General features: G+C 43.5%; 3 protein-coding genes across 7 annotated transcripts; all 3 read left to right on the forward strand.

Moving 5' to 3' along the window:
- The first annotated feature begins 340 nt into the window (after positions 1 to 340).
- Positions 341 to 17,348, forward strand: prrc2b (proline-rich coiled-coil 2B). Of its 5 annotated transcripts, none has more exons than XM_079289472.1 (31): positions 341 to 477; positions 4,053 to 4,230; positions 4,361 to 4,535; positions 4,981 to 5,083; positions 5,212 to 5,275; positions 5,450 to 5,593; positions 5,737 to 6,047; positions 6,142 to 6,266; positions 6,545 to 6,708; positions 6,947 to 7,031; positions 7,150 to 7,312; positions 7,866 to 8,205; positions 8,301 to 8,491; positions 8,577 to 8,778; positions 8,876 to 9,083; positions 9,258 to 11,279; positions 11,562 to 11,725; positions 11,948 to 12,063; positions 12,149 to 12,290; positions 12,533 to 12,606; positions 12,737 to 13,024; positions 13,168 to 13,269; positions 13,355 to 13,547; positions 13,639 to 13,736; positions 13,824 to 13,969; positions 14,098 to 14,338; positions 14,478 to 14,645; positions 14,837 to 14,916; positions 15,049 to 15,121; positions 15,409 to 15,618; positions 16,217 to 17,348. In XM_079289472.1, exons 2-31 carry the CDS (start codon positions 4,116 to 4,118, stop codon positions 16,364 to 16,366), a joined length of 6,657 nt encoding a protein of 2,218 aa, XP_079145598.1. In that variant the 5' UTR covers positions 341 to 477; positions 4,053 to 4,115; the 3' UTR covers positions 16,367 to 17,348. The 5 variants fall into 5 exon arrangements, with proteins under 5 accessions (XP_079145598.1, XP_079145600.1, XP_079145602.1 ...); XM_079289474.1 differs by having other exon boundaries at positions 13,842 to 13,969; XM_079289476.1 differs by having other exon boundaries at positions 11,565 to 11,725; positions 13,842 to 13,969.
- Positions 17,349 to 19,241: 1,893 nt separating this feature from the next.
- On the forward strand, positions 19,242 to 21,410 carry LOC306792188 (uncharacterized protein). Its single transcript, XM_079289228.1, has 4 exons — positions 19,242 to 19,370; positions 20,403 to 20,541; positions 20,624 to 20,734; positions 21,021 to 21,410. Exons 2-4 carry the CDS (start codon positions 20,404 to 20,406, stop codon positions 21,183 to 21,185), a joined length of 414 nt encoding a protein of 137 aa, XP_079145354.1. The 5' UTR covers positions 19,242 to 19,370; position 20,403; the 3' UTR covers positions 21,186 to 21,410.
- Positions 21,411 to 21,693: 283 nt separating this feature from the next.
- On the forward strand, positions 21,694 to 24,495 carry edf1 (endothelial differentiation-related factor 1). The gene is made up of 5 exons (XM_079289976.1): positions 21,694 to 21,923; positions 22,851 to 22,902; positions 23,041 to 23,201; positions 23,388 to 23,481; positions 23,915 to 24,495. Exons 1-5 carry the CDS (start codon positions 21,846 to 21,848, stop codon positions 23,974 to 23,976), a joined length of 447 nt encoding a protein of 148 aa, XP_079146102.1. The 5' UTR covers positions 21,694 to 21,845; the 3' UTR covers positions 23,977 to 24,495.
- Positions 24,496 to 24,711: the final 216 nt, after the last annotated feature.

The raw sequence follows: 24,711 nt of genomic DNA on the forward strand, positions 1-24,711 counted from the left end.
CATATATGAAAAGATAAATAGAAGGTAACACTAGAGGAGTTGACTCTACCCTACCTACTTTATCACCTAATCTCTGGGTGCGCCCTATTTAATCTCATATTATTATTTTTAATTAAATGTTAATAGGCCTGGAATGACATTTACAGCAGTTTGTAAGATACATTTTCTTTCATAAATGATGATTGAACATTGCTAAAATGAATATGATGTTCCTATAGTTGCTGGAATCAACCAGCAGGGGCGCGTGTTGTGTTGTGCCAAAGACGTTTGGTGACGTATGACGTTTGTCGCGAGCCGAGCCAGCCTTCACACAGCCGTGATCATTTCCAGGCCGGGTAGAACCCCAGCAACACCGCTGAAATCGGTTCAACCTATGAAGATTGGGCTTTTCAATCTCCATCCATCCTTTGAATAGACAACATTTTGTGGAACTATATCACCGTCACTGATCCGAAGATACACAAAGCCGTTGAGTTGGTGAGTTATGGAGGCAGGTGGTTGTGTGAAAATATCCCAATTTTGCTTGTCTTTCTCCGCTGCCCAGTTTTATTGTTGCTTTGTTCTGGGCAGCAGCCATTTTTAATCGCCTTACCCTACATTCCCATCGCTGTCGTGAGACCGTTCTGTAAAAAAACAACAACGAACGGTTGAAAATGTTAACATTGGTCTGTGTGTTTTTACAGAGGTTTCCCTTTAAAAAAGCAGTCTGTTTTAATATTGCCATGCATAAATGTGAATGCTGTGAAAACTCCCGGCCTACCAAGGTTGTTTTTGAAACACTAGCTAGAGTGGAAGTTAAACGGCATCGCTGTGTCGCTAGTTTTTGACTGGCGAAGCTAGCTAATGTTAAATATGAACAAGTGGCTGGTGTGTTGTGATATCTACGTGCTAGCTAGGATATACAGCAAATGATAAATGCATCCGTATGTGCACAGTCTAATACGTGGTAAAATAAATAAATACGATATGATACACAGCTCCCCAGAAGCACAGCCACTGTTGGCCATGTTTACATAGCCACTGACTTCAGTCACCAGTTAGCATATCTGACTAGTGATGGCTAGCAACAGCAATGTCCTTTTTGACGTTTGTGTTGTTACGTTTCAATTCAACGTAAGGTAACGTTAATATTCGTTTTAACTTAATTCCCTGCTAAATAGACTAGGCCTCGTTTTTGGTTTTATATTGACAACGTCAGTTGTTTTTGTTGTTGTGCAGCGGACTGGCTGGTGTGTAATGTACTGGAATTAGCATTAGCTTCCAATGAGGTAACGACACCCACAGCTAACGTTAAGGAGGTCAAACGTTATTTTTGCTGCCGGCCAAAAGCATGTTATACTTGAAGCTTGTAAAGTCATGTGTTGTGCTTGTTTCGTTTTGTATTGATTGTCTGATTGAAATAACCGTTAAAATGTAAACTGCTTCAATGCATTTCTAATGTTACCCGTCATAACGTTAGCTAACCAAATGTCACCTAACGCTAGTTTTCTAATTTTGGTGGTCCTTAAGGAAATGTTAAGGTTTATCTGAAATTAAAGTATAAAGGAGTGGTATTATCTGTTCTAATGCTCTAAATCTAACGCTAAATCGAACTCGATGGACCGATGTTTTTCCTGGTAAATCTCGGTAAAAACGCCTATGCGGAGCTTCAACGCAGCGGCCTTCGATAACCTAAGTTACGTTACGGGATGTCTGGTATTCAGCTGAAACGACCATCATTATTTAGCATAGGCGTTTGTACAAAATATTCAAAACATCTGGGGTCTTTCATTGCTTTAATCTAGTATATATATATATCTATATCTATCTATCTATCTATCTATCTATCTATCTATCTATCTATCTATCTATCTATCTATCTATCTATATATGTATATATATGTATATATATGTATCTATATATCTATGTATATATATATATATCTATGTATATATATCTATATCTATGTATATATATCTATATCTATGTATATGTATATATATGTATATGTATATATATGTATATGTATATATATATGTGTATATATATATATTTATTTATATATATATATATAATATATATATATATATATATATATATATATATATAGAATCTATCTATATATATATAATCTATATATATAATATATATATATAATATATATATATATATATATAATCTATATATATATATAATCTATCTATATATATAAACATAAACATGAGCATTTAGCCTAGATTATGAAAGCCTTGTGTCTCCATCTATATCGTGTTCGTACTTGTATTAAGCAATCGCCTCGAAATGTTAGCGCAACTTAACGTTGTCTTGGTGAACGTAATAATAATTCTGCTTTCCTGTGTATAACACGTTGGTGGATCTTGTTTTACTGCTATTGCTATAGTTTATATTTGCGGCCACATGAGCTCAATTGGTAAACCCAATTAATTTATTGCCGTTATATTTCAATTTAGTATTTACAGGGTCTTGCAGAATTGTGTTTATCTACATGTTTTTGTGTACTTCTGTCGTTGGTTCCATTAGAAGTTACAGTAGTAAGTGCGATATGTGTTTGCACAAAATTGGATGTATGTCAGCATATTTCTGTGTGGTAACAAGGAGTGTTTGAGTGAACAATTTCATGTTATTCAAGTATGTAACTTCAGGCTTTTGTCAGATGTGAACTCTGGATAAGCGCATTAGTGTATAAGCTTAACCTAGTGCGTTGGGTGCTTGGTTCTAACTTAAACATATGTGCCACAATCCAAAGCTTTCCTACAAACATTTAAAAGGATATTTCTGTCAAAAGGCTTAAACACATTTCCCCCTTACTATTAGTGGTATCAAGCCAAACACATGGTTAATGTGACTGACTTCATTTTGTGGTGATCAAAGCATAGAACTAACTTTTTTTTTTGAAATACCCAGAAGCTAAAGAAACGATGTTCCCCTTTACTCTGGATACTCCACACACCTGAGCTGTTATATCATACATAAAAAATGGCGATGCTCAGATTGATTGGTGTCTGGTTTGAACACAGTGATTTTTGTCTCATTCAAACCTGCATAACATTACTATTGACATATAGAGAGCAGCATGTCTGCAGCATTCGTTTTGATCACAGAAAGTCAGTTGTTTTAAAGTATGTGTTTGTCCAAAATACCATTAATCCTACACAAGCAACCTTGCCACTTAGGCAGCATGTCATAGACAAGTATGACTTCTTTGTGTCTTTGCCCTCAGGTCAGGATATGAAATAAGCAAGAACTGTGAAGTAAAGTTTCAAAGCAGTCCATGTCGACATGTAACAAATCACTTTTTCCCATTTCAAATCAAATGTGCATTTAAGGACAGCGCTCTAATGTGTGCTGTACAATGCCAATGGAGGGGGACCTGAGATTTATTTTATGTGAAGTGGATTTATTTTATTAATATATAGAACTTAATAATTATAAATCCTTTATTTACATTTCTCTTTTTTTCCAACTAAAAGACAAAACAAAAAAACTGAATCCCTCAATTACAATTTGCTGCTTTTTGCAGCTCCTGAAAATGATTTTTTCTCTTAAAATATGGTGTCTTTTGGTACTCGAGCATGAATTCACAAATGACAAAATGTAGATACTACTCATCCTCACACATTCAGATCGATCAGGACTCCAGACTAACTTTTCCACTGGTAGCGCATGATTTGGTCCCACCCTTTTTTTGGGACAGCATGGTATTATTCAGTGATTGAAATAACTAGGCACATTTACACCAGTACTGTGCTTAAGTAGAATTTTGGTGCTACTATTGAAGGAAGTATGGATTGTTTTGTGAACTCTTACGCCGCAACGTAGACAAGCTAGGCAGCGCTATGTGCGCACGTATTGAGTTAAATTTCGCTCAGCTGCCTCTCAAAACCAGGTGCATGCACATGGTACACGTGATGAATGCGACCACATGAAATTGTATCTCGCACTCCTGAAGAGCCCTGAAGATGAACATCCTCCACCTTGAAGGTTGAATGTTTTGATCTCACAGTGAGGTCTGTACTTACGGTTGACATTTATTTTCCTCCCGTCTTTGTAGAATCAAAAGGCACTGGGAAGAGGCACAAAGAAAAATTTACATACTCGATGACATTACATCGCAATGTCCGATCGTTTGGGGCAAATAACCAAGTCCAAGGATGGGAAAAGCAAGTATTCCTCACTTAGCCTATTTGACAAGTACAAGGGAAAATCAATAGAAAATCAGAAAAACGCAGGTACGTTTGATCATTTTTTGTCTCTTCTCAATACTTGATTACTTTCTTTGCATCGCTTGTTACCGTGTGTATATCCCACTGTAAATCTCATTCCCCTTGCTTTATCTACCCGTGTTTTCTCTCCCGGCAGTTCCGCGACATGGCTTGCAGAGTCTTGGCAAAGTGGCCGCAGCCCGGCGCATGCCCCCACCTGCTCACCTGCCGAGCTTGAAGTCCGAAAACAAAGGAAACGATCCCAACGTGATTATTGTGCCGAAGGACGGTACAGGATGGGCGAACAAGCAGGAACAACCCGATCAAAAGAGGTGAGGGTAGAATGGTTTAAACTCTCTAAACTACCCACTTATCTAAGTATTATATTAAAGTTCAGGGAAACCCAGTGTACTACAAGTAATTATTTTATAGCTTATTTTAAGATCCGTTTGCAAATATTATAGCTTTTCTAGTTTGTGGCTTTCGGTCATAAAGATGTAGGCTGTGGAGCAATGAAGGAAAACAAGTTAACTCTACCGGGTGCAATGGAAAGGTGCGTTCTAAGAGACCAGTATCGACTTAATACACGTTTATCCTTCTCAGAAGGCAACGTCAGGAAAAAGTTCAATAAAGCTTTGTTACAAAGCTTTATTGTTGTTGCCTTGAGGTCCAGTCTGTCCACCCAAAGTCTTGTGTTTCTCTGCTCTTGCCTTTTATCAAGTCATTATACCTGTAGCCCGCTTTCACATTATTTCACAAAACTTTTTTTCCTTATAGTTCTATTGCATCAATACCACAGCTGCCGGAGTTGCAGCCACAGCTGGCTTTACAGAAGTCTGTCTCCAATCTTCAGAAGCCCTCACCGGTAGCCAACCAGGAGGTATGTATGTGTTTTAACAATTAGATTTTAGAGAAACACTCCTCAATACAAATTAAATATCTTTTAAAAAATCAAGAGGAGATGTGCAAGAGAACTGGACTTAAAATACTTTTTCTTCATTTCCACAGAACGCAAACACAGGTGGACCAAAGCAATGGGCCCAGCTAAATGGAAAGGCAGTAGAGCAAGATGGTGAGTCATCTCAGATGTATCTGTAATTGAGATTGAGGTGTGTTTAAAATCAAGATACGTGCTAATGTCCAGATTGTGACCCCCACACGCCTTTGCCACGGAGTCCAACATTCTACTGTTTGCGTAAGGCAGACTAAATGTTTTTCTTAATGCAACTTCTTTCATTGACATCAGGTTCAAGGGTCTTAAACCGACTTCAGCCCTTCTCTCACGAGGAATTTCCCACGCTAAAGGCAGCTGGAGAACAGGACAGGGCTGGCAAGGAAAGAAGCGGCTTCGATCCGTCGTATGGGCCCGGACCAAGCCTCCGCCCCCAGAGTAAGTCTTCACTCAAAAGTGGTCTGGCCATCCCATAGATAACAGGATGTCTGCTGGAAAGCAAATTATTAAATTGGCCCATTTGTGATGTTCTGGATTAGCTGTTCCAGTGTTAATGAAATCTTAACTCTCCCCACTTCAAGATGTGACGAGCTGGAGGGAAGGTGGTGGCAGGAACCTTCAGCCCTCGTCCCTGACCCTCGGCTTGCCAGCTGAACCTGAGGTTAAGCTCACTGCCCTGGTTGAGAACGGCAGCCCTCCCGCCTCATCCCACCCCCCTTCTGCCAGCACAACCTCCTCTAGTGTAGCGACGGCTCAGTCACCAGTCCTCGACCCCAAGGAGCCTTCGCTGCGACCCGCCCAGCCTGTCCGCAGAATAACCATCCCCACTGCTCTGCAGTATCAGCTTCACCACACTTCAACTGCTGTCTACCATGACATGTTGCCTGCATTTGTAAGTACGATGTGAAATAGCCAGAAACAACACAAATCCTTTTGACGGCTTGTTGTTTTTCTCGTATGAACACATTGTGTCCTGCTGATTTCAGATGTGCTCTAAAGACACACGTGAAGCCCCAGGTACCGACCATGTTCCTGCCACTGTAGCAGCTCCAGCCCGATTTGAGAGCAAACCCACTTTTAGACAGAGCTACGCCAAACCTGAACTTGTCAAGTAAGTACATTCACAATGTGAAAGCGTTCATCCGTTAATGAAGTAGGTTGCCAGTCTGTGTGGACCGCAACAGGCAGAGCGCATTGGCAGGAATGCAATTTTAGAAGTCCTCGGCTGTGTTGTGATCATGATTTAGATTAGTAAACTGTCTACTTGTGAAACACACCGATCGTAGACGTCATCTCTCCACTCTTACTCCAGTCTCGTCTGTCGTCAGACCGAAAGCCAATGGGTTCTGAGATTGGGCTAATTTGTCTTTCTACCATCTCTGATTGCAGTGGCGATGTTAGAGGAGAGAACCGCTTTGTTCGCGCTCCACCTCGACCCTCTTCTCAGCCCATCCGCAGGCCTGGAGACAGACCCCAACGTCCAGCCATCATTAATCCAGATGACCTGAAGGATCTGGATGAGCTCGACAATGACTGTGAGGATGGGTGGGCAGGTCAGTATTTTTAAGATTCGTGTGAACTGCCTTCACCAAAACGTTGAATAGGTAATAGAAAAGTAGGAGGTTAATCGCAATCACTGGCTGTAATGGAGCTCTGTTTACAGGCAGGAACTCCCACATTGTTTTTCCTGTTTCCCAGCTGAGAGCATGCAGATAGGATACCAACGCCTGTTCCCAATGCTCGATATCTCATCCCACATTACTGCCGCTGACTGTTACTTTGTTTCTCTAGGACTCCATGAGGAAGTTGACTACAGTGAGAAGCTTAAGTTCAGTGATGACGAAGATGACCCCTCCGGTGATAAACGCAGGATGTGGTGAGATCTCTTTCCCGATGGCTCATTGATGCTCTAAATACGATTAAACTATTGTGTTGTTTTTTTTAAACATAATTTAAAGGGCTCCTGGTTAAATTTTGATGCGTTATTTTTTTAGGACTGAATGGGAGAGAGAGAACCAGCGTCAGATCCAGTCCTCCCTAAATTCAGGTGAGGTGTCTTATCCTCTGGAGGGCCCTGAGGAGAGCTATTCCTTCCAACATCACCATCACGAGCAGCCCAGGAAGACCAACAGCAGACATCTCTCTACGGACACCCTGGTAACAACAAACTATGTTGTGTTTTTCCACTCTCATCCTCCTCCTCTGAGACGACTCTAATATTAACTCATTATGATGTTATCCACAGTTATAACACATCTTGCTCTTTAATCCCTCCGTGACTGCAACACTGCAGAGCATATGAATAGCAAGTGAGACTGTCATTGTGAAGTGGGAGCGATGACCTTGCAGTAACCATAGAGTGTCTGACTACTTTTCACTTGCCGTGTCTCTTGTTTGGCAACTGAAAACATTGTGACAGCCATAATAGAAATACAGATTATGTTTCTGTTTTTTTGGCCTGTTTCAATGTGAAAAATTTGTCCCTAAAATTCCCTGAACTAAACGAGTAGAGTTGCACATTTGCGGTACTTATTTTATATTTTGTTTTTGTCAATGTGAGTGGATGGACTTGGCAGACAATGTAATTTAGGGTATCCTTAAAATCATTCAATCTTTTTGGTCACTCAGAGATTTAAAATGCATTCTAGGACACATTCTAGATATTTTTTATAGTCTCCAATATATACCTCTGCCTTTGTTCCGTCTCTAGGCCCAGCAGAAAAACCAAGGTGAGTCACTGGCGGACCACGACGATCACCAGCGCCAGTCTCAGGCTCCAGCCAGGGCAAAGTATGTGTCACCTGAGCTGCTGGAGGCTGTTGAGAGAGCTCGCAGACGCCGGGAGGAGGAGGAGAGGTGTGCCCGCGAGGAGCGGCTGGCTGCCTGTGCTGAAAAACTCAAAAAGCTGGATGAGAAGTTCGGGAAGACTGAAAGGCAGACATCAAGAACAGAGGAGGGCCAGAAAGAGGGAGAGGGCAAAGAGGCTCCACTGTCCCCAGACAGGGAAGAGAGTAAAGGCCACAATGAGAACTGGCAGTACAGCACAAAAGGTAAAAACCAGCTTGTAGATGTGTACATGTGCCTACTTATCACAGACCATCATGGCAAATTCTAAGCATGTTCTGTGATCAAATGTTTTTTACAGAAGGAAGTGAGTGTCCCCAAGACAGCTCTCCCGGCCATAGTTACCGCGATGAACCCGCTTTCTCTAACTACCGTGCCAATGAGGATGAAGGCCAAGAGCCCTCCTCCCCCCCAGGAGACTACAGTGGACGTCATCCCTCCAAACCTATCCCGCCCCGCTTTCAAAAGCAGCCCCAGCACCATCAACAGCAGGTGAGCACCGGCTGATACACCTTCTAACCCATACACTCGTTGTGCACAATCTCTTAGAAGTGTATTTGTTGCATACATTCTACAGGAACAAGTATACAAGATGCAGCACTGGCAGCAGTCAGGTCACACTGCCCCGTCCGGTTCAAGCCACAGCCAGCGGGGCTACTATCCCCCACATGTTCTCGGGTTCGATCCCCGCTGGATGATGATGCCGCCTTTCATGGATCCCCGTATGACCCAAGGACGATCTCCTGTGGACTACTACCCCGGTGCTGTCCACTCTTCAGGTGAGCAATAACGGATACTTTCACATCTGTAATCACACTTTCCTCCGGTTTTTTTTCATCATGAGGCTATGAAATACAAACACTGATTTGTTTTCAGCAGGAATGATGAAACCCATGATGCATCCAGACCACCTGAACAGCCCTGGTTCCGATGAGGGATGCCATTCCAACCTGCACCAGGAGAGGAGAACCCCTTCCACTGAGCCGTACCCCATGTGGAACCAAGATGGCTACCCCATGCGCAGCTTCACTCCACCTTACCAGAGACCGCATGAAAGCTCAAACAGTGGTCAGCCAGAGGACAGGTCAGTTATTGTGTTTTAAATATTAGAGCTGTTGAATTTTGCAGTTCTTAGATTAAGGCATTATTTCATTGGAACTGGCCTCACAAAACATTCCCATGTAAAACCCTGCTTACTGACATTGGCCTCTGTCTGTTTCTGTCATTCTTCATCTTCTTTTGTGTCTTTTTTCCACAGAAGTGATGTGGCCTGCACCCAACAGGACTCCTATGAAGAGAGGGCCAATGTGAGCTTGAGCCACCCCCGAGATGATATCCCCCATCATGCCTACCAGAGCCGAGGCCCAGACAGAGAACACCAACACCATGACCAAGGCTTGCTGACCACTGCTCAGAACCACTCCTTGAGTCATGCAGATGGTGATTACCAAAAACAAGACTCAAGAGAGAAGCATCAGAAAGACGGAGGTGAATCTCACGATGAGAACTTGGACAACTGGAAAAGAGATGGAGGCCAGAAACAAGATGCAGGACTCAACAATGTCCAAAGCCAGTGGTCCGAGCCCAGTTCCAGTAGTAGTGTTGGCCAGCCATCTGAGAGCAGTGGGCGCACCTTGACTCGCAGAACTGGGCCCATCAAGAAACCAGTACTCAAGGCTCTCAAAGTCGAAGATAAAGAGAATGAGAAGCCTAAACCTGAGCCCGAGGAGAAGCCCGTCCCCTACCGCTTGGAGAAAGAAGTCCTTACTAACGTTTACGATTTGAAGAGAGATAACCAACCTGCCAGCAACAGGCGTTCAGCATCACCTGTTGTTGAGAAGCAGCTTGAGGAGAGGCAGCGCCAGTCACCAGCTCCCACCAAAACAGACAGGCCTCTGAGCACCCACAGCGATGACTCTCCCAAAGAGAGCACATGGGACAGTGGCAAGAACCAGTCACTGAGAGAAAGCCAGGAAATTCGGGAGCCTCAAGCACCACGCCGCAACAACTGGATCTTCATTGATGAAGAACAGGCCTTTGGTGCAGTCAGAGGAACAGGGAGAGGCCGCAGTCGAGGAGGATTTAGGGAATTTAGCTCAAGAGGTGGAACCCGTGGTGGCCGAGTTGGAGAAAATCTCAGGGGGGCTTACAACAACAATAACAGCAGCAGTGGCCCTCAGCGGACAGGCAGAGGCAGAGAAACTAGGGACCTTGTCACGGTGGAGGAGTTCCAGAGGGGCAAGCCCCGCAGGCGCAATGTCAGCGAGACCTTAAGCGAAACCTCAGAGTATGAGGAACTGCCCAAGAGGCGCCGCCAGAAGGGATCTGAAAATGGAGACGGTTACACAGAGTCTGGAGAAGTCCGTAAGGCTGATAGAGACTCCTGGAGATCCAACAAGGTGTACACAGATGACCAGGCGGCCCAAGATTCCAGAGAAAAGACCAAAGTCAGCAGGGGTTTCGGAGGTCGCATGCTGCCTCCCAGACTGAACACCACTGGAAGTTACAGTCGAGGCTTTGGAGGATCCAGGGACATTTCTACATGGAGGGGCCGTGGGCCCCAGTTCAGTAGCACTGGTGGCTCCATGCAAGAAAATGGTTATGTACCTGGAGCTGAGACTACTTACACCCGCAGACCCCCTGTTGAACGCGAGGCTCTCAACTACCCGCCTAAATCCACCGGCTCCTTCGTGGAAAACGGCACAGAGGACCGTGAAGGAGAGTACTACTTCGACAACGACAACCCTGACAGGCAGATGATACGAAGGCGGCGTCCACCCCGTCAAGACAAGCCTCCGCGCTTCCGTCGTCTACAACAAGATCCTCAACCTGGCTCAAACCAGTGGACGAGCGACGAGTACATCAATGGAGAGTTTGCAAACCCCTGGCCTGCTCGCCCCAAAGGCAGCGGGGAGGAGAACTGGCCCAGCGGCCACTACACTGGTGGACGCCCGAGCCAGCACGGTCAGGTAGAGGAATGGGAGACCGGATCAGAGAACAGCGACTTTGACTGGAGAGAGAAGCGAGGTGGAGTCGGAGGCCCGGCTACACAAGGACACGGTGATATTCCCTCAGACTCTGGCCACGGGGAGCCAGGCTCTGGCGAGAAGAGGGAACTTTGCAAGAGGAGCTTCTCCAGCCAGAGACCGTTGGTGGAACGGCAGAACAGGAAAGGAGAGCCGTCACTGCTGGAAGTGAGCAAGATGTCACGTACGCCGGATAATCCGCCCTCCTCCAACAGGAGTGACAGTTGGCAGAATGGAGGGACTTCTTGTAAAAGGTGAGGTGAATCATAGAAAAAAAGTTGAAGTCATTGTCTTTTTTTTCTCCACAGCATTGAGCCTGAATTTCAAATCATCCTGTTTCTTTTTCTTGCTGCTCCTGTAGCCTTTGCTGAGCCTAATTTGCCAACTGAAATATATGTTTTAGATATTTGTTTTTAAGTGTCAAAATGAGACTTATTTGACCACAAGTTTCTCAGATGTTATTAGGTTATTGTTCATTTTTTGATGTCAGAATGCCCAATTAAAACCCTTCGTCTCTCCCTTGCCTGTTTTTCCAGCAGAAGCTCAGATGAGTCGGGCTCAGTCTACGGCATAGAGCAACCAGAGGAGCGGGAGCCCAATGAACCCTCGGGGAAGAAAATGGATAAGGAACTGAAGCAAGGATCTATCAAGACGGACATGACTGAAAATCTGTCCCAGTATGAGCTCAGCAGCTACCCAAGTGAGTTCTTTCTCTTTTTGTGTTGATGGAAATGAACAATTCTGATGGTGAACTGTTGCCCATATGAATTTTAGAATTGTTGCTGCTACATTTATATATTTCTAGGACGATGCTCGTCTAATTTAAGCTAAAAAACAAACGGATGATGTTGCATGCTGTTCACATCTGCAGTTCCTACCTATCTGCAGATCATTTTACATTGACCACATGCCTGTTTTGTAGTTGAGGGGGACTCAGGGGGACCAGTTTCAAATCCAGACGGATACCAGGATGCCTTGTCCAAAAAGCAAAGACGCCCACAGGAGGACGATAGGAGGAGGAAGGAGCAGGGATCTGCCGTAAGTTAACATATGCTCTGTAGTCATGCCGGGGATAAACACAAAGTGTGTAGTTAACGCTCTTTATCGTTGTTGCCTGTGTCAGGTTCCAGTGAAGAACAGGATCATTGCATCCAAGATACCGCCACGCTTTGCGAAAAAGCAGGGAAGCATGAGCCTTGAGCAACCCGAGGACGCTCTGTCTTCCAACAACCTGGGAACTGAAATCTGGGAGACCAACAGCTCAGGTAGTAGACCGACCCAACTCTGTGACAACGCTTTGTTTTTGATGCTTTTGTCAATGCTATTTAGCAGTAACATTATTTTAGAGCATCTTTGTTTTATTGTAACACACAGCAGAATATAGCTTTGTAGCTCTGTATTTATCAATTTCATAGATGGTTCAAGGCTTTTTTTGTGACTGGAAATTGTGTAAAAAGAGACACATTGATTGCATTCTTCACTAATGGAGTTCATTTCTCTTCTTTAGCTCTTTCAGTACAGTCTTCAGGGGACTCGTGGACTAAACAGGTGTCTTACACTGGGAGCGAGCCCAACTCTGAGGTAGTACAATGCAGTTGCTCACTGCATATATTCTCTGAATCCTGGTTTTGTTTTATTATTAACAAATAACAAGTTGGCTACAGCATTGAGAAACGTCAACCAATCACTGCCTTGTCTTCCTCTTGGCCAGGACTCTGATGCCGGCCCAGAGCAGAGTAAAGAACAGCACAAGCCAGGGCCTATCGGGAATGAACGCTCCCTAAAGCACCGCAAGGGGTCCGAAGGTGTCGATCGGCTGGAAGGTGGCCCGATAACGCCGGTCAATGGCGTGGACCTCCACGTGGACACCGTGCTGCCTGTGCCTCCTATTGAGTTTGGCGTCAGTGCCAAAGACTCTGATTTCAGCCTTCCACCGGGCTCCACCGCAGTTCCCGTGTCCAATCCTGTCAACAAGCTTCAGGACGTACTCACTACCAATGTGAGTGATTATATCTGTACTTATGTGGTGTCTTGTGAATAAAATAACGAGTCCAAATGCGTTAATGATGCGACAATAGTCACAGGAATTGTCAATACAATGCTCGCAACTGATTTATCCTGAACTTGTTTGTTTTTAAACAGACTGTTCTCAATCAGAGTATCCCCATGCTGCGTTCCAACCACCTGCAGCCTGGCATTAACCTCAACCCCCTCTCCTTCCCCAGTGCTGACCTCACTCTCAAGGTATTTGAATTGCAATCCATTAAGGCTAAACTGTCTGTGTTATTCAAACATGTCACATCGACCTTAAATGTTTCTTTTTCTTCAGATGGAATCGGCCCGCAAAGCGTGGGAGAACTCCCAGTCCCTCCCCGAGCAGGGCTCTCCTGGCGGAGTTGTCTCCGGTGCTCAGCCGCCGTGCAACATTGGCTCCTCCAGCGGTGTCAGCTACAGCTCCTTTGGAGGGGTTTCAATGCCTCCAATGCCTGTGGCGTCAGTAGCACCTTCCATGTCCATGCAAGGTAAAACTGCATTTCATTTTCTCTATTTGATGAGGCCTTAATCTTTGAGTGGAACTGAACTGAAAGCCTTTTGTTTTTCCCTTTTTTGTAGGTAGTCATATTCCCCCGTTGTATCTGGATGGTCATGTTTTTCCCAGCCAGACCCGCCTCGTACCTCCCACCATGACCCAGCAGCAGACCTACCAACAGGTAGCGAGATAGACGCATACAGACATACACACCCGCACAGACAGTTTGTGCTTCGTTTGTGTTTAAGCAGAATTGTCATCATGTTAGTTCTGTTCATCCATTCAGGCGGCGGCCGCCCAGCAGATTCCGATCTCTTTGCACACGTCTCTTCAGGCTCAGGCTCAGTTGGGGCTTCGGGGAGGTCTGCCCGTCTCTCAGTCCCAAGATATGTTCAGCTCCATTCCCCCCTTCAGGTACTGCCACCTCGATCTATCAAGGAATTTCCACTGGTCCCATCAATTAGCTTCACTTTAGTCATATCATCTATGTAGTTTGAATGTTTTCCTCATGCTGCTGCCCTGCTGTGTCTCGGCCCTTTCAGGTCCCAGGTTTACATGCACCCCAACCTGTCACAGCCCAGCCCCATGGTGCTGTCGGGTGGAGCCCCTCTCAAGGGGCCCTACTCTCCTTTCCCCGGCATGCAGCCCTCAGACATGGTCAAGACGCAGTCAGGCTCCCACTATCAGCCCATGAATGGCAACCAGCAGCTAGTCTACGACAGCCAGATGAACCAAGGGCCCGGTATGGGCTCCTCCCAGCTAATGGACTCTCAGCTCATTCAGGTTAGTGGATTGCTGAAGATACTGTATTCCTCTTGATGCTGCTAAATAACGTTCCTGTTAGCTGCCCACGTATAAGCCTTCATGGCATAGTCAGACCATCATTGGACAACATTTACATTCAAATCCTTGTTTTCACTAGGTGGCCATGCCCCTACCTGGCTCTCAGCTGCGCTACGGCTCAGCTCAGCAGCATCTCATCATGCCACAGTCGATCCAGCTGCAGCAGGGCCAGAACCTGTCAGTTGGCGGCCCACGCCGGATGCTGCCACCTGGCTCCCAGGGTGCGGTCATGACCGGCAGCCGAGAGGTGGGACTTACTGATCTTATGATGCTCAACCAAAGAAACTGCTCTGTTCAGGGATTAGTGCAAAAATGGATGTCAAACTCTATTTTTATCCCTCAAAAACATGTAGACAAATAAAATACTGCATAACTATTATCTATGAAACGTCTAATTATTTATGTGACGATATGTCTTTCTCATTGCCATATTCTCAGGGCTCACAGATGGAAATGAAAGGCTTTCAGTATTCTGATAAGCCCAATCATTCCCAAGGCATGCCCGGAGGGTCCTACAGGTGAGTGGAAATGACTTATAATAGAAGAAATCTGTCTCAAACAGACATGAAGCTTTGCTCTGTCAACAAGTGAGAGATGCTGCATCACAAAGGTGTCACACTTTTACTTTCTTCCTCCCCTCTCCTCATCAGGCCTGGGTCTGCCAGCCCCAGTGGGAAGCCCTCTGGTCCTGGAGGCCTGTTGCCTACACATTACGCTCAGCAGGTATTGTTTTTTTTTTTTTTTTTAATGGGTTTGTGTATATCCTGCATCTCAAAAAGATTGCTTTTAAGAATTAAAATTGAATAAGATGATTGGTTAAACACATCCACATTGTCCTCACCTGACATCAATAAATGCACTGATGACATTAGTTTGAAGAAACAAACCTGCGGCTGATTTAAATGCAGAAATGTTTTTCCGAAGTAATTCAATTCTGGAATGCTAATTATTTGTGTTTTCATTTACCCCCTCTCCCTCCCTCCCCCCTCCTCCTGTCCCGGGCCCAATAGGTCCCAACTGCTCAGGGCAGCATGGTGATGCACATGCGCCCCCACCCAACTGGCCCTTTCCCCAACCCCATTCAGAGACCAGTCATGCAGGTCAACAAGCCTGTCCTCATCCGCCCCCCCCCTTACCCCAATCCTGGCCGTGACCTTTCCCACTCCACCCCTCCCTCTGTCCCCGAGGCCCCTATTAAAGGGCCAGAGGATGGCATGAAGGTGAGCCACCCACTGTAAATATAGGTAATTTGATTTCATCCATTTTCTTTTTTCTCTATTTGCATTACTTGTGTTGTGTATGTTGTTCGTGTGCCTCTGACTTTAGATTCATAGTTAACATGCTGTATCTGACAGGTCTTTATAGGATATATGTCGTGCTGTAAGACTGATCTGGCATAGTGTGATTCTATACTGTTAATGATAATATTGATGTGTTTATAGTGTTAACTGTACTATCAATGTTTCACAGTTGTCTAGAATATTCATTGCAGCATTGTTAATCCATGTGGTAGCAGTAATAACTTGTATTCCTGTGTATATGAATAAATGTTCACACATTATTGGATAGTCTAAGGCTGATAGATGGATAGCTAAGTGTTTCCTGCCTCATGATACTGTATAATAAACATAACACTGTTTTTACAGACAAAGCATAAATTGGCAAAGTAACTGCTGATATTGACAAACAATGCAGACGGATAGAATTGTCCCTGTTTGGAATTTAATATCAGCCTCGGGCTATCAGTGTTGGTGCATACATGCATTGTCTTCGATGTGCTGCTGTAGGTCTCGGTAACGCTGCCTCTTCTTCGTGCAGAATAAGACCATGCGAGAAGTGCGCAAGGCGGTGGGTGAGGGAAAGACCAGCAAACTCCAGGAGCCCCTCCCCCCCACGGGGCAAGCCAAACCAGCACGCTCTGGAGCCATCAAACCACAGGCGGTGCAAGTAGAGGAGGCCAAGGCGTAACAATGGACCTTAACATCCTCAACACCACTCAGCCTGCCAACACGAGCCCCTTGACCAATGTCTGAGCCTACCAACACCCACCTGATCCCAAGGCTCCATGGCAAGGGGCCTACATGCAGACGTATCCCTCTTGAACTATCAGAACTGGACACTATTATTTCACACCACGTATAGATATAAAAATATATATATAAATATATACAGTCTTTTAAACAGATCTCTTCAAGGTCCTCTTTAATTTATTATTAGTCACTTTTAAGAGATTGGTAAAAGAGAAAAGATATTTCTGTTTTTTTTGTTTTGTGTTTCTCTCCAAAGTGGAGAAAGGAAAATGGCCAACTCAAGGCAGGCGGTTCATTTTTCATACCATTTTGCCAAACTGTATTTACTCCCTCTTTATGGACTGTAGCTGTTAAGACCAGGCAGACTCTTGATACAACTATGAGAAGCTAAAGTCTGTCAACACTTTTTAAACATTTAAAATGCAGTGGGGCACTTTTGTCATTTTTCATTGTCATTTTTGCTGGTAATTATAAAAGATCATCACCCATTCCTGCTATTGGTAAAGGACTTATTTTGTTAACCCAGAAAAAATTAATAAAAAAATCCTCCAATTTGAAGACACCATTGCATGTCAACATGGCAAAACGTCAAGTGCGGCGCCCTAGAAATGCATCTTCTTAACCCCGCCCAGGAACTGTGGTGAAACTCTGTTCTTTCCGTTCACATGCTTCTGCTCGCTCTCTTCTGTATGTAAATTGAAAACTAAAAGGTGGACATTTTGACCAAAATCATGTCGCTTCCATGAAACTTCACTGGCAATGATGCAGCATGTGATGTGCTGAACGTGGGTAAACTTTGCGGCGACACCTTTTTTCTTTTTCTTTTTTTAGAACAGAGCGACATTTCACAAAGACTACCTGAACTCAGCATTCATAGCGCTGCCATTGACTGAGTGGCTGTTGCTCAACCAAGCTGGCAACACACTTTTTTTTTGGGGGGGGGGTGCTCATTGTGAAGTTTTTGTGGGGGGGGGGGGGGGGGAGTGGGGCTGCATTAGCAATTGCTGTAAAGGACCCCACCCCCCCTTAAAATATCAGATTGAAATGTTTGCGTTCTTCTTGCTGTGTTTGGGTTGTAATGAATCAAATCTGTTAATGAAATGATGTGATGTAAGTGATGGTTTTTACATCCCTGTCTTCTTCTTTAAAGGCTCTTAAAAGACGTTTCTCTAATTCCGTTTAACAGTGCTGTGGAGACCTGTGAAGGAATGGATTCATCACCATTTGATTAGTCAGCATCTGGTCTCTTGACTTGGCACGAGCAATAAATGCAGCCTAACTATAATCACAATCAGGGTCCAAATAACCTTTTTCTTCTTCTCTGTTAGAAGCTAATGGATCACATGTGAGGGTGTTTAGCATCGCTTGTTGAATTAACATACAATTTGCTTAATTAGCTTAATTTGTGAGCGCTGCAGTTCCAGAGGACTATGAAGGACTTTTTTTTTTGTAATGGACTCATTTTGAAACTCACAATGCCAAAACTGGTTCAATGTTACTGCTTACCATAACGCTCCATGACACTACAAAATGTTGCGATTTATCTTTGACAGTGTTTCACTGGTATATATGTATATGCATATTTTACTGTACGGTCGCGCCTCATCAGCGAGGGGAGGCTTAAACCCACATTTCATTTTAGATATTGTGGTACTATAAAGGATTCAACGTTGAAAAGGTCACCGTGTTCTCAGAATGGACTGCTTTCACTTGTTAGGTTTATCGGGCTTTGAGTGTTTTTGCCTCTCATCCCTTAAAGATCCTGATGCTTCTCATCACTGTACCTGCACCAAAATGTTGCCCTGACTTCCTTTTTTTGTGTACTTCTAAGATGCATATTTCATTTTGTCAAAGGACCAGTGCTTTCTACAGCTGATCCAGCATTCTATTTATCCTACCGGGTCTCTATCCTTTCAGATATTTGGTCATTACTCTCCCTTGTTTAAAAAGAAAAAAGGAAAGAAAGAGCTTATTGAAAGAAAATAAATAAAGCAGTTGTGATTTCTTAAATGTACTGTTGATTCTGTATTCTCACTTTGTCATATTAAAACCATGCATCAAATTCTTGTGGAAGCAGAGATTTTGGAGGAATTGATTTTAGGCTACGTGGCAAAAAAACAAAATGTACGAAGTGTTCATGTGTTTGTGGTTTTAGCATATCGAGCAGAAGTGTTCAGATCAGCCAGCGGAGCACCACCAGTGTTCTCCCAGTAGTTACACCTTAAGTGGACCTCACCTTCAATGAGCATTTCCACTAAACAATATTTTAACAAACATTTAGTTTGCGTGGACACATTTGCCATAAAACATAACTAACAAACATTGTCTTGTTTCTTCATCTGTCCTCTACACACTACTGTAATCCATGCAGGAAACTGTTACTCGATGATGCTTATTTATGAAATGAAGGTTGGTTACATCTTCAGGCCTCTAAAAATCACCCAGATGAGACGAGGGGTGTAAAATGGTTGTTTTAAACGCTCATAAATCCTGTACACTAATGAGCTGTAATGTGGGATGGACGATACCATTTTGAGTGCACTGTTCTTAATGTATAAACCACTCTTAAATGTCGGCATAATAATACAATACATATATTATTTAAGAATGAATCCACTGCAACACTGAGTGAGATTACAATAAAGTTAAGTTTATTTTTACCTTTCAATCGACGCGATAATTCTCCAATGTCTGGTCACTATTTCGTTAATAACAGTGACCCACAATAATAACGCACCTGTAAAAAGGCTGGTTTGGTGACGTCTGAAATGTCAAATTCCTTGGATGTTTGCAGGACAAAGAGACTTGTCTGGACGAAGAGAGTCTTCCGTCTGCAGCTGCGTGGTGGTCTCGCGGAGTGAGGAAGTCTCGTACGTCACCTCCCAACAAACACGGCTTTTTACCTCCGAGTATTTTGGGTGTTTCTACTTCAGATACATAAGGTAAGTTTTTTTACTTTTTTTTGTTTAGACCCCGCCGTGGTAGAGATGTTGTCCCGTGGCGTGTTGCACGCGCATACTCTTTGAGAACGTTTAACATTCGAATTCAACGCTTTTTTGGCTTTTGGCGACCTTGTTCACGAGGCTCTCTGAATATTTGATGTTGATGTTCTGTTTTTGCTACAATGTTCCTAAAAAAAACCACTGTGGGAGCCTAATAGTGACCCAGAGCTTTGCTTCTAGTGGGGGTAAAAGTTGGCCGTAGGCTTTACAACACATCTGACGTTTACCAAAATGAACCGTAGTTCAGAAAAGCTTTGCTTCTTTAATGTTTGCCTAAACTATTATTTACCCAGTCTGCAATATCTCTCTAAATCAGATTTAAGCTAAAAGTGCATTGGCGTGTTTTAGCCGTCTGATTACACGGTCATTTTGTGGGGCGCTGACTCTTTCATGGCGACAATAGCACGTCGTCACAACGTCATATTTTACATTTTAGGGTGAAGACTTGTTTTAAGGTAATGGTTAGGATGAGGCTGGCTGTCAGGGTAAATCTCCTGGAAGTGAACGCAAGTCAATGTAATGTCCCCAAAAGTCATGAAAACACTGTGTGTGTGTGTGTGTGTGGGTGTGGAAGTTGAACATTGAATCCAGATTTTTACATTTTGATGTTCTCATCCAGTTGCAAACGATATTGGGATCCTGGCAAAAACCCAATTTGCTGTATTTCTCATGATCGGTGACGTGGTTCAGATACTGGTGATGATTGTAAAATGCGTCTGAAAAAAAGACAGCGGCAGAGTTGTTGCACTGCAGTACAGAAGGGTTCCCTGTAGGACATCTGTAAAGAAAGTGTATGTGAAGTCAAAGCGGTGTCTCCCTCTGGTGGTTGTACCTAAAATTCAGTGAAGAAACCTTTTAACAGGTATCAGGACTTTTAAAAAAGTACATTTAATTTATTTGAATTCTAACAGGCCTCATAAGCCTGTTTGTGTCAATATATACTTGAATAACAGGTGTGTTCCTGTGACCCAGGATGGCGACCAAGGGTGGCGTCAGGTCCGATGAATGCCTGATGATGATGCAGGAGCTGGACGACCGGCTGAAAGAGCAGATTGACAAACTGGAGCATGTTCGCCTTGGCGCTGTCGAACTGAAGGACAACTTGTCTGGGGTAAAGTCTGCAGTAAATCCCTTCCTGATCTCATTTTCCTTGAGCTCTCTTCTATTTTGACATTCATTTCGTCTAAAAACAGAGCACCAGCACCGCTGATCTTACCCAGTCCATCACTGACCATCTCGAATGGTTGAATCACTTGTCAGAGCGAGTGGAGACTCTTCACATGAACACGGCTGTTTTTATTCAGGTGAGAAATGGAAAATAGAGTTTCTGATGGCATCTGGGTAATGTGCAAAAAAAGATTGGCAGTAATCCTCTTATTATTTATTTTTTGAAACAGCACCGTGAATATTATAATATGCCATGCCATAATATAAAAAAAATGGATCTGAAACACAAATTAAGGATATACATGACCCGTACAAGGACACATACCAGCAAAGCAGAGCATAGTACATAAATGGATTCATTGTTTTGTAGACTGCTGAATCATCATCTGTGAGAAACTTAATTTCGGCTTCATCTCTTTCCAGATGAATCCCAAGCCTCGCGCATGGGCAGGGAAACAGAGTTCCAAACATGGCTACCGCTTAGGACGTCTCCACCAGGCTGACGACGCCCAGTCAGAGTTTGGCTGGTCCCCCATCCGCACAAGACGAAACAGCGACGCTGCCTCTGAGATGTCGTGTAACTGGTGATCTGCTAGATTGTGGCCTGTTGATCAACTGAGGTTGCAATCAGTGCAAAATATTGTACCGCTCACTTCCACTAAGTGATGATTGAAGAACAAAGTCTTTGCACTTGTTTTTATTGGCACATATTCACTCATTCCAATACATGTAGTGTAATATTTAACATTTGTCTATGCCCTGCATGAGTTGAACACTAAATGTTTTAATAAAATCCTGGATAATCCTATCGAATCAATGTGTTGGTTTTATCTCCATGCTGCCTTTTGTGTAAAGTTCGTGAAATTCCCTAAACTGTGTTACTTTTGCATTTTAAAAAAACATTATACACATTACATACAGTCAGCAACACATTATTCAAAATAAAGTCTATACTAATAAAATACTTTGGAGGCAATCTGTACTGTCACGGTTGGAAACCTGTTATGTGGATGTAGTTCAGCGTCTTCACCAGCAGAGGTCGCTGCTGAAACTCCTCTATTATGTTACTGTTCGTTTGTCTGTTGTAAATAAAGCTTTGTCAGATCGCGTGGGTAATCGTTCTGCAAGGATCGTCACATTACCCGGAGTAACACTACCGTTCTTAAAAAAAAAGATAATTTTGAACACACCACGAGTTGTCCTTATTTTTGTATCTATATTTTGGGTAACGAGTGAACCCCTGAAAACATGGCAGAGAGTGACTGGGATACCGTGACTGTGCTGAGGAAGAAGGGGCCGACTGCTGCCCAGTCCAAATCCAAGCAGGTTAGCATGAACACTTTGTGTTTTTAACTTTGTTGTGCAGCACACCCTTAACTATGGATCCTCTAAAACTAACCGTGTTTCAAGTTATAGTGAACACCAAATTAAACTGCTAGTGCGTGGTATATTTGTAAAAATGTAAATGTCAACACGTGGTGTATGGATTAACTCGACTGGTCCCTCATGCGTCGTGGGTTAGTTTAACGTTAGCTAGTATAACAATAACAACAGTGGACATGTTAGCTAGATAGCCACACATTATTATCATTAAGCTATCGTAGAGTATCTTCGGTAAACCAAACCTCACCCAGAAAGTATTAACGTTACACAAGGCAGGGCGACAAGTTAGCTAAGTTTACTGTTTGCTTTAATACTTGACTGTGACAAAAATAGCAACTGGCTAGCTAGCATTAGCCAACTAACCTGAATATACACTTGGCTAACGTTAGTCAGGTTGACGTTACTCTACTTATAAGTAACGCAACCCAATGAACAAACGTATGCTCCTAAGTGTGATAGGACGTCATGCACAACCCGTATACAGATGTTTAGTGATGATTGTTGGCTAAACGTTAACGTTAGTTGAACACCTACGATCATGCTGTAAATGCCCGAAACGGTTACAGACAAATCAGCATCATTTTCTGATATGAATATATGTTTTTAGGGTTAGTCCTGAGCATGGAATGTTACCAGAAAGATAAGCAACAGACCTATTGGTTGTAAAGTAGACGTTGTTGTGCTCAGCCGTGTTGTCTTTTCTTTACTTAATGCATCAGATAAGCTGATTCGTTACTTATTAACTAACAGTTAGATGATTTATAATGACAAGCCAAAAGCTGAATATAACCTGGTCATAATGCAATCTTCAGTCAATGAATCTGGAGTGTGTTTTGAAGTTTAAGATTTGAACATCCATCTTTTCTCTAGGCAATCACTGCTGCTATGAGACGCGGGCACGACGTTGAGACATCCAAAAAATGTAAATTTATACTTTCTGTACAAATGTGTAATTTTCCAAGTGGTAGCTAACCGCTGGTGCTGTGATTATGCTTATGTTGCACGTCTACCACCCCGGATGATGCCCCAACATCTCTTTGATCCGCTTCTCGTCACACAGGGTCTGCGGGGCAGAACAAACAGCATCTTGTGACGAAGAACACGTCCAAACTGGACCGCGAGACAGAAGAGCTGCACCACGACAGGGTTCCCCTGGAGGTGGGGAAGTACATTCAGCAAGGCAGACAGGAGAAAGGTCTGACCCAGAAAGACCTGGCCACTGTGAGTATACAGTTATCCTGTATTGACGTGCAAAATGTAGCAGTCGGTAGTACTGCTTGCTTTTTTTTTTTGTTATAGTGTAAACAAATGCAGCCTGTAAAATAGATATCCAGCAACAGGAAGTCGTTGAATGGTTTTGTTGGCTTGTGTTATAACACAATTATTCATCGCAAATCTTTTCCTCAGAAAATTAATGAGAAGCCTCAGGTCATCGCAGACTACGAGTGTGGGAAAGCAATTCCCAACAACCAGGTCCTGGGCAAGGTGGAGAGAGTAATCGGTGAGTATTTTGTGAGCTTTTTTAAAAAGGTTGTGTGCTTGTAGACCTTGGTGTCACAGTGGGTTATAGACTACATCAGCTTTGCCCTCAACCCAAAAGCGACAGCTCTTCGACGATGAAGCCCGTTATAATATAGACTGTTAGTTACGTATTGTAACTCCCGATTCTATGAGTATAGCCGTCGAAGCTGTGGGCCCCTCTGGCTCCATCTACACCAGCTGAAGCAGCAGAACTTTGGTCACTTGGCTGTTATTTTTCGCAAGTCCGTACGTAACAGAGGTCCGTGCGGGGCACAAGTGTGCAAAAACATCTTCATGACTGTGTATGTACGCAGGGCTGAACCCATTAGCAACAGCTCCTAGAGGGCTACGCCTATACTCATAGAATCTGGGGTTGCAATACGTAACTGTTATTCATCTTCTGTTATGAACAGGGCTGAAACTGCGTGGGAGGGATATTGGCCTACCACTGGAGGAGAAACCCAAGAAGAAGTGAAAACAAAGCCTCGAAATCAGCCCCCCCAAGTCCCACCTTTCCCTGTTTCTGAAACAAGAACTCTTTCCCAACCCCACTTCCAAGAACCCTCAAAAACTCTCCCCCCTCCCTCCCTCCCTCCCTCTACCTGGGCTGATCTCACCTGTGTCCTGCCTGAGGACCTGGTGCTCCACTGCGTTACAGGCTGCATACCGAAACAGTTTCTTGACCACATAATCTCAAATGATTGATTGAACGTCACACACTCGAAGTTCTGTGAATCTTCTTTTGCTTTGGCATGATCGATTCAACTTTTTGATCGTAACGTAAACTCGTTTAAAAAGTAGAATTATTTTTCATGACCAAACAAACTAGTTTGACTCGTGTTAATTCTGAGCATGATGTTAAGCCAAAAGTGCTTGATGGCATCTTTTTTTTCACACACTCGAGACAGTTGAGTGGATGTCATAAGTGTTTAAATGTTTTTAATACTGTGCTTCGCTTTGATCTAAAAAATAAATAAAGTTTGGCAGGTCGTGACTTTTCTGGGTGTGTATTTGTGGCCACTGTATCGCAGGATTTCATAACAAAAACCGTAAAGTTTGATTCAAGCTGTCATAGAACTCTGGTATGATTTGCAAACACTGACAAAGAATTTTAATGTTAAAGGTGCTAATGTTTCATAATGACAAAGGCACTAATCGTACAACAATCAGTATTAAATGTACAGAACTAATACAAATTTCATTTTCAGTA

This window comes from Melanostigma gelatinosum (assembly GCF_949748355.1).
Source record: "Melanostigma gelatinosum genome assembly, chromosome: 18".
Lineage (NCBI taxonomy): Eukaryota > Metazoa > Chordata > Actinopteri > Perciformes > Zoarcidae > Melanostigma > Melanostigma gelatinosum.